At 46.6% G+C, this 14,573-nt stretch overlaps 1 protein-coding gene across 2 annotated transcripts in view; it reads left to right on the top strand.

The window, feature by feature from the left end:
* The window catches only part of MYO1E (myosin IE), a 205,261-nt gene that overhangs the window by 173,497 nt on the left and 17,191 nt on the right, over window positions 1-14,573 (top strand). For both annotated transcript variants that reach the window (XM_082648354.1, XM_082648353.1), the window contains exons 22-26: window positions 102-247; window positions 6,824-6,970; window positions 8,495-8,652; window positions 11,356-11,448; window positions 14,008-14,209. In XM_082648354.1, the coding sequence (XP_082504480.1) occupies window positions 102-247; window positions 6,824-6,970; window positions 8,495-8,652; window positions 11,356-11,448; window positions 14,008-14,209 (746 nt within the window). The remainder of the gene's footprint in view (window positions 1-101; window positions 248-6,823; window positions 6,971-8,494; window positions 8,653-11,355; window positions 11,449-14,007; window positions 14,210-14,573) is intronic.

Below are 14,573 nucleotides of genomic sequence, written 5' to 3'. Positions count from 1 at the left end.
GAAAGTTCACTACCTAAAGCAGCGTCCCTTCACCTGGTCACAAATGCCCTTTGTGTGGACTATTGTCACTCTGACACTTTTTCAAACACCTCTCCTTACAGAGCGTAAAGCGAGACTTGCTTCTTACTCCGAAATGCTTGTACTTAATTGGACGAGAAAAGGTCAAGCAGGGTCCAGACAAAGGCCTTGTGAAGGAGGTGCTGAAGCGGAGAATCGAGATGGAGAGGATCTTGTCTGTGTCCCTCAGGTGAGTGGCCAGCGCTGGGGGCAGGGGAGCCCTGTCTCTCCTCAACATCACCAACCGCTGTTCCAAACACAGCCTAGAGAAAGGCCCAGTCAGGCTCCCCAGTTGTAAAAATCATGATGAAGCGAACCCAGTTTCCTCTTCTTCCCAAAGAAGAGCTCATCTTCATGGCTCTCAGGGAGTCCCAAGGTGACGAGAAAATTTGCCTTCTGATCTGCTCCTCTGATCAAGGGATACCCAGATCCTTTGTTCCCATAAAATTTGAGAAATAAATGTAGTATGGGAAACAACCAGCACAATTGCTGTTATTGAAGTAGGGCCAGTGTTCCGAGCCCCGCCCCCAAGCCCACCTCGCCCCTGTTGAAGACCTAACCCGTTTCACCAGGAGAGGCCCAAGCACAGGTGGACATTAGGTCATCAGTACTGCGTTTTAGTTTGCTGTGACCTCTGACTGTCCTAGGTGGGAAGTTTCTTTGGACTCCTTGGAGCCCTTTATGCCTATTAATACCCGGGGTGGGGGGTACAAATTGGTCTCCATAATCTATAGCCCTGGAGTCATTGCCAAATGCTCCCTTTAACTCCAGGTTCACAGGTAGGGGCCCTTGCTCTTCCTGTCAGCACTGTGGCTTTCTTTTGGCAGAGGGGCTTCTATGCATGCTGAGACGTCCCTAAGTCCCCTGCTAACTCCCAGACTAAGTTCCCTCTGATGAGAGGAAATCCTCTCCGTCCACAGAAGGCTAAGAAAAGAGGAAGAAAGGCCCCTTTGAGCCCAGTAGCTTCCTCCTTGAGTCACGTCCCTGGCCCTCCTGAGGATACCACTGCCTCTCTCAGGGCAAGCCCCGGGCTGCCATTGCATTCAAAGCAGAGGTGTTCTGGTTACTTGCGAACATGTCTTCCTGGAATTTGGAACTCTTATTCCACACAGAAGACAGAACTGCTGCTCTTAGGAAAAGCAGGGGTTTTGTGTGTTCAGGCATCTGATTTACCAGGCTAGAAATCCTGGCCCCAGTGTGATAATCCAAAGCAGATTTTAAGTTGTGTCCGTTCTGGCCTGTGTCACTGTGGTTTCTGATTCTATCTGTTCCCAATTTTCCTGATAAAGGGCCAGGCAGTGCAGTGAGGTTAAGAGTTTAAAACCCTTCAGTTCAGGATGTGGTAGAACTAAGCAGGTGAGTCCATCAGCAGCCTTTTGCAGCCCCACCTCAGGTGGGTCTCAGTGCCATGGATTTCACGAAACGCCCTAGGCACTGTCGGGTTTTTCTGAGAATCTTGTCTGTGTCCCTCAGGTGAGGGTCCTTCTGAGGATTCAGCTCATGGGCCACGACCTGCTGGCCACAGTCTCCTGGCTAGCTGGGCCCTGAGGCTGCCTTTGCTGGTCCAAGGAACCCAACTGGAAGCTTCTCTTTTTTTCTTGCATGGGGACCACCTATACCTGGGCTAAGCTGGGTGAGCTGAAACGTGCTGTGCACACTTGGCCGTAGCCGTGGCTATAAGCCCAGGAGTCACAGCTTTGGGGCACATGTGCTGATGACTCTGAGAATGATCGTTGTTCTTTCTATTATTATTGCCCACGTCTGTCTGCAGCCTTCGTACCATCAAGGAGTGCTTGATCATCATAGGCCTACATTTGTATCGAGCACTTTGACACTTAATATCTTATTGATCAAGTCTTTGAGGCTTATGGGATATTCACACTCAAGTTTGTTCCTTCTGTCTTTTTATTTTTTTTTTTTATTTTTATTTTTTTTGCGTTACGGGGGCCTCTCACTGTTGTGGCCTCTCCCGCCGCGGAGCACAGGCTCCGGACACGCAGGCTCAGCGGCCATGGCTCACGGGCCCAGCCGCTCCGCGGCATGTGGGATCCTCCCGGACCGGGGCACGAACCCGCGTCCCCTGCATCAGCAGGCGGACTCTCAACCACTGCGCCACCAGGGAAGCCCCCCTTCTGTCTTTTTTTTTTTTTTTTTTCCCTCCTCTCTTAGCCTCTGGGGATACAGTGTCTCATAGTAAAATCAGATTTTTTTTCTGCTTCTTTAGTATTTCTAAAGAGAAATACTATTATTTCTTTAGTATTTCTGCATTTCTCTTTAGTATCCTGGACATTTGCTTCCTTGTGGCCTTTCCTTGTTAGAGGATGTAATAAAATGAGGTACTTAGCCTGAAATTTGTTCTGGATCTAGGGGAAAAAAAGAGCCTGTGTCATTTAAACTTGTTCTATCTGCATGTTATAGTTACTAAGCCCCAACTTGCGAAGATTAATACCGTTCCCCCATTTCCTTCAGCCGTTGGGTTAGGCTAGTCATCTAAACCAAGTTAGGAATGCAACCACATGGGCTTGTGGAGTGTGAAATGGGTTGAGTAGTGAAATGGAATCCAGAGTAGAAATGGGTTGTGGTACCAGGAGAACGTGTGTGTGTGTGTGTGTGTGTGTGTTCTCAATGTATTTCAGTATTGGCATAGAGAAAAATTTTAACAGTTGTCTAGCTCTTCGGGAAGAAAGTTGTAACGTGTTTTGAACACGTTAGGAGGCTTACTTCTTGACTGTTGGCTGGAATGACCACCTAATGGATTCTTCTAGTTCAGACTATCAGAGTGTCCTACAAGCTTCATCTTTCAGCCCGTCCCTAACTCTTACAACTACTGGGAAAGCCAAATTGGCTCACAGCTCCCTATTCAAACAAACGAACCATACAAAAAAACTTACGGGACAATTTGGGGAACTGTGAACATAACTAACTATTTGATATGAAGGATTTATTGTTCATTTCTTTATCTGTGATAATGGTATTGTGGTTATTTTTATTTAAGGAAGCTTTATCTTTTAGAGATACAGACTGAAATATTTAAGGATAAAATAATATTTATACTCTGCTCTACAGTAACCTAGCTGGTGTGTGGAAGTGGGGGGAACGAGACTGTGGATAGATTTGATTGTCTGTGGCTTGATCATTGTTGAAACCTCCTGACATGTGGAAGTTCATTCTGCTTTTTTAGATATTTGAAATTTTTCATAATAAAAAGTTTTTCCTAATCCTTCAATAGACATCATAGTTTTAGAAGTCTTTACCTTTTTGATTTTTTGGTGTTTTATATATTTTTTTTTTGGCTGCATTGGGCCTTCATTGCTGCATGCAGACTTTCTGTAGTTGAGGAGAGCAGGGGCTACTCTTTGTTGCGGTACGTGGGCTTTTCATTGCAGTGGCTTCTCGTTGCGGAGCGTAGGCTCTAGGCGCACGGGCTCAGTAGTTGTGGCGCACGGGTTTGGTTGCTCCACGGCATGTGGGATCTTCCTGGACCAGGGCTTGCACCCATGTCCCCTGCATTGGCAGGCGGACTCCCAACCAGTGTGCCACCAGGAAAGCCCAAGAAGTCTTTACCTTTTTATAAATGGTGATATATCTAGTTGAATTATAATTGAAATTTTAAGAAAAATGTTTTTTTAACTTACAAGAAAAAAAATAGATTAGACCCAATGGCTCAGAGAGCTACAAAGACTCCAGTTACTCAAAGGGCCAGGAAAATCCTTATCTAAACAAAAGTTAGACCAAAACACTGACACCTGCATTTCTGCCTTGGTTAAAGACGTGGTGAGACGATCAGGAGGTGACCCACTGATACGCAGGTGAGACATCGGATTTCCAAGGCTTTGGGGATTCTGCTGACAGAAGGCCCAGAACGCATTTTTGAAGGATCCTTCAAGAGCTGCTTCTTATCCAAGAACCGTATACTGACCTGGCCTTGCTCTTACTTGAAAAACTCAATTTGCTGGCAGGGTGGCCACAAACGTCAACAGCCCATGTTCTTTGCCTTCCTGTTGTACGTGATGAGATTGGAATTATAAAATCTCCTAGGTGGGGTTCTCTCTGAAGCCTCTAATCCGCCTCGTCCTGACAGCTGACCCCCAGAGACCTAAGACCGAGAGCTGTGGGGCTGCCTGTCTGGTTCGGTAGATTTTCCAGGACTTGTACATACTGGGGAAATCAGCCTGGGAGAGGCGGCTTTAGACAGAGGCTCCAGCTGCCCTGGGCACGGCATTCTTGCCTAGACTGTTTCATTGCCTGATTGCCCTAAACCTCTGGCGAGAAGAACAGGCTGCTTCACTTCTTGTTCAGCTGACCTGATGCATTCCTGAAATCTTGCCTTGCTGTGGCTTTTGAGCTTTTGGAAACCTGGAATTTCTCTATGTTTTTGGACTGATCACCTAGCTTGTGTTCAGCTCTGGATCTGAAGGTGAACGAGACACAGTCCCTGCCTTAAGGAGCTCCATCCCGTCCTGGAAGGAGGAGCAGGGCCCTGAGTAAACACGGGGCACACAGCTTACAAGTGTTGAGAGACTGTTATCCGGGATACTCCTGGGACACAAAAGATGGCAGTGAGCCTTTCCCCTGGGGTTGGGTGAAGCTTCTCCCAGGAGGCCTGACACCGCGTATATCTGCACTTCCTCAGAGATTAATGTAGGATCCCCGGCTGGTGCCACTGGTGTCTCTGGATGGTAGAATTCCGGATAAGGTTTATTTTCTTCTTTTTTTTTAACCTTTGTAGTTTTCAGTTTACTAAAAGGAGCATCTATTTCATAAGCAGGAAACATTTTTTTAAAAGGCTGAAATAAAGGCAGGGGCTGTCCTACCTGAAACTGCCTTTTCAGCTTTAAAAAAAAAAAGAGTTTACCCAGCGTTTTGTAACTAATATTTTTGTGAAGAAGATCTTGGTTAAGGGAGTGAAATAAGATTTTCTCGTGTTGTCAGCAGTACAACAGTGAGCCACAAAGGCGAGAGGAGAAAGAACCAGTAGTCAGCCAAACCAGGGACTAGGAAAGCATCTTTCAACAAGGCCTGCTATGCCAGTCGTCTGTAAGGAATTGCAGGTTGAGCCTATGAAGAAGACGGGGGTGAAGTCCAAACATAAGTCTGAGTTTTTAGGAAAAAAACAAATGTAAAAGCTTTGTTTTCAGATCTGGGAACCTGGGCTGAGGAGAGGGGAATGAGTTGAAACTCTGGCCTAGGCAAAGATGATTTCCTAACTCTCTGACTCGGGTCACCAAAGGGAGGGGTTTTTGAATCTGATGGTTGAAGTCAAAGTATCCAAACAGCCTCTTCTCATTTCCAGACTCACACTGATAATTGACCTTGATGTTTTGCCCTGCTTGCTTTATTTCTTTATGATCATGAAACTTCTAATACATCTGAGCACATTAAACTACTCAAGGTTTCCTGTGTTGGACTCATTTAATAACCCTGTTGAATAATCACTCTACCGCCTAAAGTACAGCCAGGCAAACAGACATGCCCAGACATGAGTCAGGCAGCTGAAATGGGAGTTTCACTCCACCGCACACACCAAAAAGTGGTGCTTCTTTTCTGCCTCTTCCCCGTTGTACACCCTCCTTCCTAAAGCAGAGGTCTTCTTAGACCTCTGCTTTAGATGGTCTAAACCTTCTTAGGTGCTTAGAAGGTCTAGACCTTCTTAGATGCTGGGACTTTATTTCTTTAATTTCAAATGACTTGGCAGAGCTGTTGTGAGCAACTTTTACAGAAGTGCCTTTTGGAGTTTTGAATTGCTGTCACTGAAGTGATTAAGACAATTCCAGACTTTTCACCTGCCTAGAAACAGGCAGATGATAGGAGCTTTGTGGCCACACCTTCTGAGGTATATTATTCTCACACTTTTAAGAAAAGATTCCAATTCCAAGTTTGGAAAAGTTTGTGAACAAGGAGGTATAGTGGAGATTGTGAGCTGTCCTGTAATGCCCATTCTCTCCTTTCCATGTGAATAGCTGGCAGCCCACCCAGAGACTACATTTCCCAGGCTCCCTTCACCTAGGTGTAACCAAGTGACACAGTGCTGGCCAATGGGGTGTGAGCAGAAATGACTTGTACAACTTCCTGGTCGTACCTGTAAAGAGGAGGAGTAGACGCCTGGCTCCCAGGCACTGTAGAACTGTCATGTTGGCCCTGAATTGCTTTTACACATGCTCTTGAGTGACAGAGATTAAACCACTGGTTGTCAGGGTCTTCATCACGACAAATCCTAGTGCAGGTAGCATGGTTGTGATGTAGGGATGTTTGAAAACAAACTTTTTTTTTTACATATACAGACAAATTGTCCTTAAATTCCTGATTTTAAAAGTCATGTGAGAGAATATTTCACTTATGCTTTTGGTGGGCTATAAACTTCTTTTAAAAGCAGATTTTAGTGACTTTATTTTTGTACGTCATTCTGTTTTAAAGATTTTCAGTTATTACAGAGAGAAAGACAGTAGAAATTTAGTGCTATTTTACAGGATTAAAAAAGGAGTGGAGGGGCTTCCCTGGTGGCGCAGTGGTTGAGAGTCCGCCTGCCGATGCAGGGGACACGGGTTCCTGCCCCGGTCCGGGAAGATCCCATATGCCGTGGAGCGGCTGGGCCCATGAGCCATGGCCGCTGAGCCTGCGCGTCCGGAGCCTGTGCTCCGCACGGGAGAGGCCACAACAGTGAGAGGCCCGCGTACCGCAAAAAAAAAAAAAAAAAAAAAAGGAGTGGAAAAATTCATGGAATAAACAAAACTACAACTTTCATTAAGTCTTTCCAATCTCTTTGCAGTACTATGCAGGATGACCTTTTTATTCTTCATGAGCAAGAATATGACAGTTTGCTTGAATCCGTCTTTAAAACTGAGTTCTTGAGCCTCTTAGCAAAGCGTTATGAGGAAAAAACCCAGAAGCAACTACCTCTGAAATTTAGCAACACGTAAGTTGGGATCTGGGGCCTTGATCTCACTGTTGAGGTCCAGGCTGAGAGGAGGGGAGGCCTACGGGGTGGGGGGATGGGGTCTGACTGGCTTGGGTGCCTCTGAGGAGCCCTGGGTGTCTTGGCTTCCCCCGTGGACGCTTAGGGCCTGCAGAAGACAGTCTGGATGGTTGCCGCAGGCTTTGAAAACGTCACTTTTGCATTTCTGTGAGATAATGACTTCATTGGATGGTGTATCTTATCCTTTGAACAAAGGTCACCAACGTGAGGCCAGGAAAAGGCAGATTTTATATATCACCAATAGAAGAATATTTTATTTAGCAGAGCAGGCAGAAGTAGTGTCAGGCTGAAGCAGAAGAAAGTGATTGGAGTGGAACTTAAGTTCCCAAGATCAATGCGTAATACAGCGTGTTGCTGGGGCATTTGGAGACTCGGGAGCTGTGGATGGCTGGTGTCTTGTGTCTGGGCTCTCACCTTCATTTGCTTTAATAACATTGTCTCTTGGACCAGACACTGGCAGAGTGTTGAACTTCTAATCTCACGTTTGCTGAGTGAGTTATTTGGCTTTTTTTTCCTTCATAATTTCCCCATCTATAAAATGGGGATATCCTCCACTCTTCCTACTCACAAGGAAGAGGCCAAAGTAAAGCCTTAATCCCATAAGGAGGGGACCTTTCCATAACTCATGCTGCTGTGGTTACAGTGAAACAGATACTGGAAACAGAATGAATTCATTACAGCTTTTCCAAAGAACAATTTGGCCATGAGTACGGGGGGCAATTATTTTTGTCTGGGAATTGGTGATAAGGGAATGACTCAAAAAAAGGAAGAATATAGCCAAGCCACTCAATAGAATAGTCGGCTACTTGCAATTATGATCTTTCTGTCTTACAACATGAAAAAATATAAGGTAAAAAAAAGCAAACTATGAAATTGCATTATGTAGACATATAGGCAATGTGGAAAATGAAAACTGGCCGAGGAGTTCTGCAGTTGTGAGTCAATTTCCCTTTTATTTGGGAAGGGAAATGTTGTCGTTTTCCTCCCTGGGGTAGGGGTGAGGGTGGAGGAATAGAACTTAACTAGCAGCCACATTCTGTGCAAAGATGTGAGCTCTCTGTGTCTGGCATCTCTCGGTCCTCCACAAACACAGACCTGGGCAATCAGAGAGAAACACAGTGACATACCGCAGCGGGTGTGGCCTGGTGACTGGCCTTTCTTTCTGTTCCCGGGGCAGTCCCACCTGTATCCACTTGACAGAGTGACAAAGCGCCTGTACTGGGGTACCTCCCTCACCAACTGGTGTCTCCCAGGGGCTGGACCCCGAATGCTCTGCCTCTGTCGAGGAAACCCACGGACTGTCATGCCTGGCCGCCGGGCCCGGTGCCTGTTCCGATGATCCAGGCTTGCCTTGTTTCTATAGCACGTTTGCCCAGCAGCACAACGCCATGCTGGGGTCTATGAGCCGCACTTTCTCACTGCTCCATCCCGACTTGTTAATTCCAACAAATATGCTTGTCGCAGGCTTGAAATCAAGTTGAAAAAGGAGAACTGGGGTCCCTGGAGTGCAGGGGGCTCCCGGCAAGTGCAATTCCACCAAGGCTTCGGTGACCTGGCCATCCTCAAGCCCAGCAACAAAGTGCTGCAGGTCAGCATCGGACCCGGGCTGCCCAGGAACTCCCGTAAGTGTTCATGGGCCCCACAGGCGGGACCACTGCTAGGCTTCTGGGCTTCCCGCCTGGCCCTCCCTCATCTTTCCCTGAGCCAAACTCTTTTCCTACCAAATGCTCATAACACTGCCCAGATCTGCAGGGCAAAGAACCAGTACTTTGACTGCTTCCTGTGGCTGGGGTTTGCTTCAGATTGAAACATTTCAGACTAAACCAACATCAAGGCAAATGGGCAGGTTAAACCTTTCTGAATGATTTTGTAGTTATATGTAGTATTCCTGGCATTACAGCATGAATTGCGTTTAAAACAAATCAGTTTGCTGGCTTTACATTTCCCAGCCATTTCCAGTCCGATCTCGTCGACAATACAAACCTCATCCTTTCTGTCAATTTTATTTATTTTTTAAATAAATTTATTTATTTATTTTTGGCTGCATTGGGTCTTCGTTGCTGCACGCAGGGTTTTTCTCTAATTGCGGCGAGTGGGGGCTACTCTTTGTTGCGGTGCGCGGGCTTCTCATTGTGGTGGCTTCTCTTGTTGCGGAGCACAGGGTCTAGGCGCGTGGGCTTCAGTAGTTGTGGCATGCGGGCTCAGTAGTTGTGGCGCACAGGCTTAGTTGCTCCGTGGCATGTGGGATCTTCCCAGACCAGGGCTCGAACCCGTGTCCCCTGCGTTGGCAGGCAGATTCTTAACCTCTGCACCACGAGGGAAGCCCTTTTCTGTCAATTTGAAAGAAACTGACCATATTTACCAGCTCCCTACAAGGTTTTGCTCTGTTACTGTGCATCACATTTAATACCGCCCTCCTTCGCTGTCAATTGCTTCAGTAGAAGACATACATGCAGTAACTCACAGCACAGTCTGACTTCTTTACTGGCCTTTGATTCTTTTTCTATTTATGATATTTATAAAATTATATTTATAAGGCAGAGTAAAATATATTTATATTAAAATATAAATATAATTTATATTATATAAATTATATATAATTTATATTTATAATTTAGAGTAATTACATATGCTATGTACTCATATAATGTAGATATCTTTACAGAATGCAGCCCATGTGTACGGTCGATGAAGAGTATGCCAGGTCGGGAATTCCCTGGTGGTCCAGTGATTAGGACTTGGTGCTTTCACTGCCGGGGCCTGGGTTTGATCCCTGGTTGGGGAAGTAAGATCCCGCAAGCCACACGGCCAAAAAAAAAAAAAAAGAGTATGACAGGTATAAAATAGGCCTTTATGACATCTGTCTACAAGGCGCACATTGGCACGTACTATGTAACTCACTAATACAGTACAGAGAAATAGCCACTCAGAAAAGGTTGGTATATATCTGTGTATCAGTTGGTATTTGCAGAAGACAGCACATTTAGGTGGGATTTTTTTAAGAGACTTTTACATAAAAGGACTCTTTGCAGGGGTGTTGGCAGGGCTAAGGGAACAAAGTTGGGACTCGGGCAGAGAACAGCAGGATCCCACTGTTACTCTAAGGATGTAGGTAGAGGAGACCCCAGAAAAGAATCTGAAAAAGAATGTATGTATATCAGAGTCACTTTGCTGTACACCAGAAACCATAAATCAACTATACTTCAATTTGGGGAAAAAAAGGAAGAGATACGCCAGCCGCTCTCTCCTCTGGCACCCCAGTCTCCTGCCGGTGCCTCCCACTGACCAAACCCAACTGGAATGCAGAGGCCTAGCACTCCATTGGGCTCAGAACCCAGGGCACAGAGCACGGCAAAGGAGAGCTGCAGATAACCAGCAAGATGTGTATGAGCAACGCTCTCAGCAGGCCTCAAAGTGAAACGTTGTCTAATACGGTGTTTTATTATATCTTCATGGGGAAAAGGGGGCAGGAAGGGGGACACCCTAACCTGGCCTCCTCCCCTTGTCCCAGGACCTGAGACCCAGCTCCTCTGCGTTATGCTGTCATGCCTTATCACTTGCTGCTCTTCTCTTTACTAGGAATTCCCTCTGCACCCCTCTTCCCGCTGGTTTAATCAGCTTCATGTCCTGAAGCTCCTTCATGTCCCACTCGAGACCTTGTTTACTGTGTTCCTTTCCAACACATAGTCTCTGCAGAGATCTCGTCTGGCCCCCCGTGGCCCGGCCGCCCCAGCCCTAATTCTGGCCCACAGGAAGCTCCATTTGGCCCTGCTTGTTTTCTAACACTTGCACGTCTGTGTCCAGGGTATCAGTCTGATTCTACCCTTCAGGGTCTCTGTGTTTACTTAGAAGACTGTAGAACGCCAACTCTGGCGAGAAAGCCTCTGGACTAAAGCGGAGGTGCTGGAGCTGCGGTGTCCTTCACGTCAGTGACCACGATGTGCAGCAGACACAGCCTCGGCTTCTGCGGTGCTGTGGTCAGAACATGAGTGCAAACATTCAGATGTCTCCTCTGTCCCTTTGCAAAGTCTACAACAATAGAAACCCCTTTGTAAGCTTATTAATAACACCTCTTTGTCAAGCTACTGGCTCTGACATTTCAAATCCCTCCCTCCATCACATGTCCTCCAGCCCCTCCCATCCAATAGCTGCGAGGACAATTCTTCCCTCAAACAGCCGTCTCCACTGCAACCAGCCTCCTGCAGATCCGACGGAGACCTGCGTTCCAAACTTCTCAAAAGTTCTCCATAAGCAGAAGACCATCGGGAGCCATAAAACCAGCCAGTAGCCGCCGATCTTAACTTTGTCTTGCTGGTTTATTTCAGGTCCTACCCGAAGGAACACCGTTCAAAGCAGAGGTTATTCCAGCGGGACTCACAATGCCAACTACCCAATGAGAGCTGCCCCTCCGCCACCAGGTAAGCCAAGCATGGGCCATAGACTAGACCCAGATGTGTAAAATACCTTGAGGAAGAAACGCATTAGCCAGTAAGTGCCCACATATTAGCCAGCCGTGAGCCATTTCAGTGCCAGAGGTACTCCTCCCAACACAATGGCCCTACCTGTGACCCCAAAATCCAGGGGAGGCATGGATGAGCTCCTGAGAGTGCACGGTGGCTGAGTCAGCGGTTTGCATTTCCTTACCTGGCAGTGTTACCTCCCTTAGGAAAGGCTTTGTACATCAGTGAGAGGAAATGGAGCTCCTTGTCCATGACGACCAGAATGTCGTCAGCTTTTAAGGTGTAGGACACTGCCTCTATGGAAATTGGAGTTTGCAAGGTCTAACCCCACCACTACTCACCTCCAGCCCAATACCATGACAATACTTTGCAACTAGTTAACAGCTGAGTGAATAAATAGAAAGTCTATTCTTAATCAGATAGAATCTACGAGAACTGCTCCAAGAAATAAAGTAATATCTGGGAGAATACAAAATGGATTCAGAAAAATGTTTAGATCTTATGTTTCATTTTTCTCATTTTTTTAAATGATAAAAATATAGCATGCAAGTCAAAATCCAAACCCAAATACATGTAAGAGGTTTTGCCCTTAAAAGAATCTGTTTAGTATTGGAAGAGTACTCTCAAAACTCACAAAATGTTTTTCCATCACTCACGATTCAGTTCATAAGGAACTGTCCCCAGAGTGTTCGATGTTAATAAGTTTAGGATTGTAGGTCTGAAAAGGGTCATCTTGGGACCACACTTGACTCAGATCATCCCAGACAAGGGAACTAATTTGTAGCAGTGTCCAAAATAAGCAGTAAAAAGCATTTCTTTTGTCTCCTGCTCTGGAGTCTCACAGTTGGCGTGCTGAAGTATGGACAACCATGCCTATCAGTGAGAAACTAATTCTCATCTCTTTTGGAGTCCCCATCCTGCCTGGCCCAGCTGTCTTTCCTCCCCTCTGCCTTTATCCTTGAAGAAAATCCAAGCACAAAAGAACCTAAGAGAACCAGTGTAGTGTTTTGTTACTACTTATGCGCCAGCCGCCCGTGCAAAATCCTGGCCAGACCACCTGGAAAGCTCATTTGCCTCAGCTGTGTTGGCCACAGTCGGCTCAGACCAAATACCTGACCTTGAGCACAGCTCCCAACCTCTGTGTGTGACAGTTCCTTCACCAATAAAATGAGGCGATTGGACCCCAATCCCTTACATCAGTACTTCTCATACTATCTATGATGAAGGATCAAGGGCTCGGGGCTTTGTTTTGTTTTGTTTTGGGTTTTTGTGGGGTTTTTTACTTAATTGTTAATCCATCACAAACTATTCTTTTGTAAGATATAATAAAAGTTACTAGAAGAGTGGAATTTTAAAAGCATTCAAAATGTAAGCCAAAATTTCTTACTAGATTCAACAGACATGAGATATGTCTGTGAAACTGCTGTGAACGTTTCTAAATGCTTGCTCTTAATTTCTGAGCTTATTGATGGTGGGTGGGTCACGAGTGGCACGGAGCAGTCCATCTATGGGACCCCTTTTGAGTATCATGGCCCTGGAACACGTCCCACTCTGGATGCCCTTCTGCTGTCCTTGGCAACCTTGGCAGCATGTGGGGTCTCACCAAGCTCCTTGTCTCTTTCATGAAGAAATTGACACTCTGAAAGGTCAAGTATCTCGCTCAAGGTCAACACAGCTATCAGAGGCAGAGCCAAACCTGAACCCCGAGTCGCCTTATAAACTAAGGGTCATCCCACTGGTACCAAAGAGTTCTTCTCTTAATTCGCATGGAAGAGGTTTGCTTTACGGTGGCTTTACCAAAAGCGTGCCTTGGGGAGCCTTGTTCCCCTTCACTCTTCCCCAAATCTGTCAGTGGGAGAAGAGATAAGGGCTTCTTCATACATAGCTGGGAATGACAGTGCCTTTTTCAGCCAAGGCGCACGGTTTGGAGCCCAGCACCAGAGTCTGTTACTTACCAGATAACGTGATCTTGACCAGGAACAGTTTGGCTAAGACAGCTTGCTCTCTCCAGATTAATCCAACCAACGGCCACATCTCCCCTGCCTGTGTGGGGTGCTCCCTTCACCTCCCACAGCTCCTGCAGAGGACACCCCAGACTGACCCCTTGAAAATGGATGTCCAGCTGTTTAAACAGCTGGCTGCCAGCCCTCCTGAATCACAGCGTCATCATTTTTCTTAGACCCAAGAATGTGCCTCCCAACTAGTTGCAGGCTTACCTTTCTTTGACCATTGGCTTCGAAACCCCGGAACATTTCTGGTGGTTCTAAAGTCAGGATCGACAAGCATGCACGAGCGTCTGCTATGTTGCAGGCACTGGCCGGGCAGTGTACAATGTCTTGGGCTCTGTTCCTCGCAAAATATGAGAAGTTATGCCCTCCCTTATTTCAGAAGGGGAAACTGAGGCCTGGCAAAGCTAAGTAACTCACTCTTGCCTAACGGGTGGGAAAAAATTTGGAGAGCCTTGAGCATAGGATCGGAAATTTCCTGCTTTGTTTTCTCCTCTTTCCCACTTTCTAGGCTACCATCAGAATGGAGTCATTAAAAACCAGTTTGTGCTGCATCCCCACGCTGCTGGAAACCAGAGGTCCACTCAGAGGAGCCTGTGCCCTTCTATGGCTCGCCCACCCTTACCGCGACAACAGTCCATTGGCTCAGATCGAGTGTCACAGACGCCGGAGAGCTTGGATTTCCTCAAGGTCCCAGACCAGGGTGCTGCAGGGTAAGAGCCCCACCTCCCATGGGTGAAACTCACGACCTCCATCTCCACCAGCCACACCAAGGCTCAAGGATTTGGGGGGCCATCCACGCATGATTCTCAAGGTTGGTTTTCCACCCACGTGTGTTGTCATCCAGCCCCAAGGCTGTGAAGCCCTCGGTTGCCATTTTCTAAAAGTACAGGCAAGTTGATCCCACACACTTCATTCCCCAGAGAGGCCTTATCTCGGAAACATCACAAGAGGGGTCCCCTTCCACCCTGAGATCTGATCGCTCTGTGACCTTTTTTGCTCTCTGGGATGGTTGAGGAATAATGGGGGTTTCGATTTATATCTGTGCCTGAAGTTGCGTAAACACAACAGCTCAAA

This window comes from Grampus griseus (genome assembly GCF_964374135.1).
Source record: "Grampus griseus genome assembly, chromosome: 2".
In the NCBI taxonomy this organism is placed as follows: Eukaryota; Metazoa; Chordata; class Mammalia; order Artiodactyla; family Delphinidae; genus Grampus; species Grampus griseus.
The sequence above is the reverse complement of the archived record's forward strand: the minus strand, read 5'-3'. Positions and strand labels throughout refer to the sequence as shown.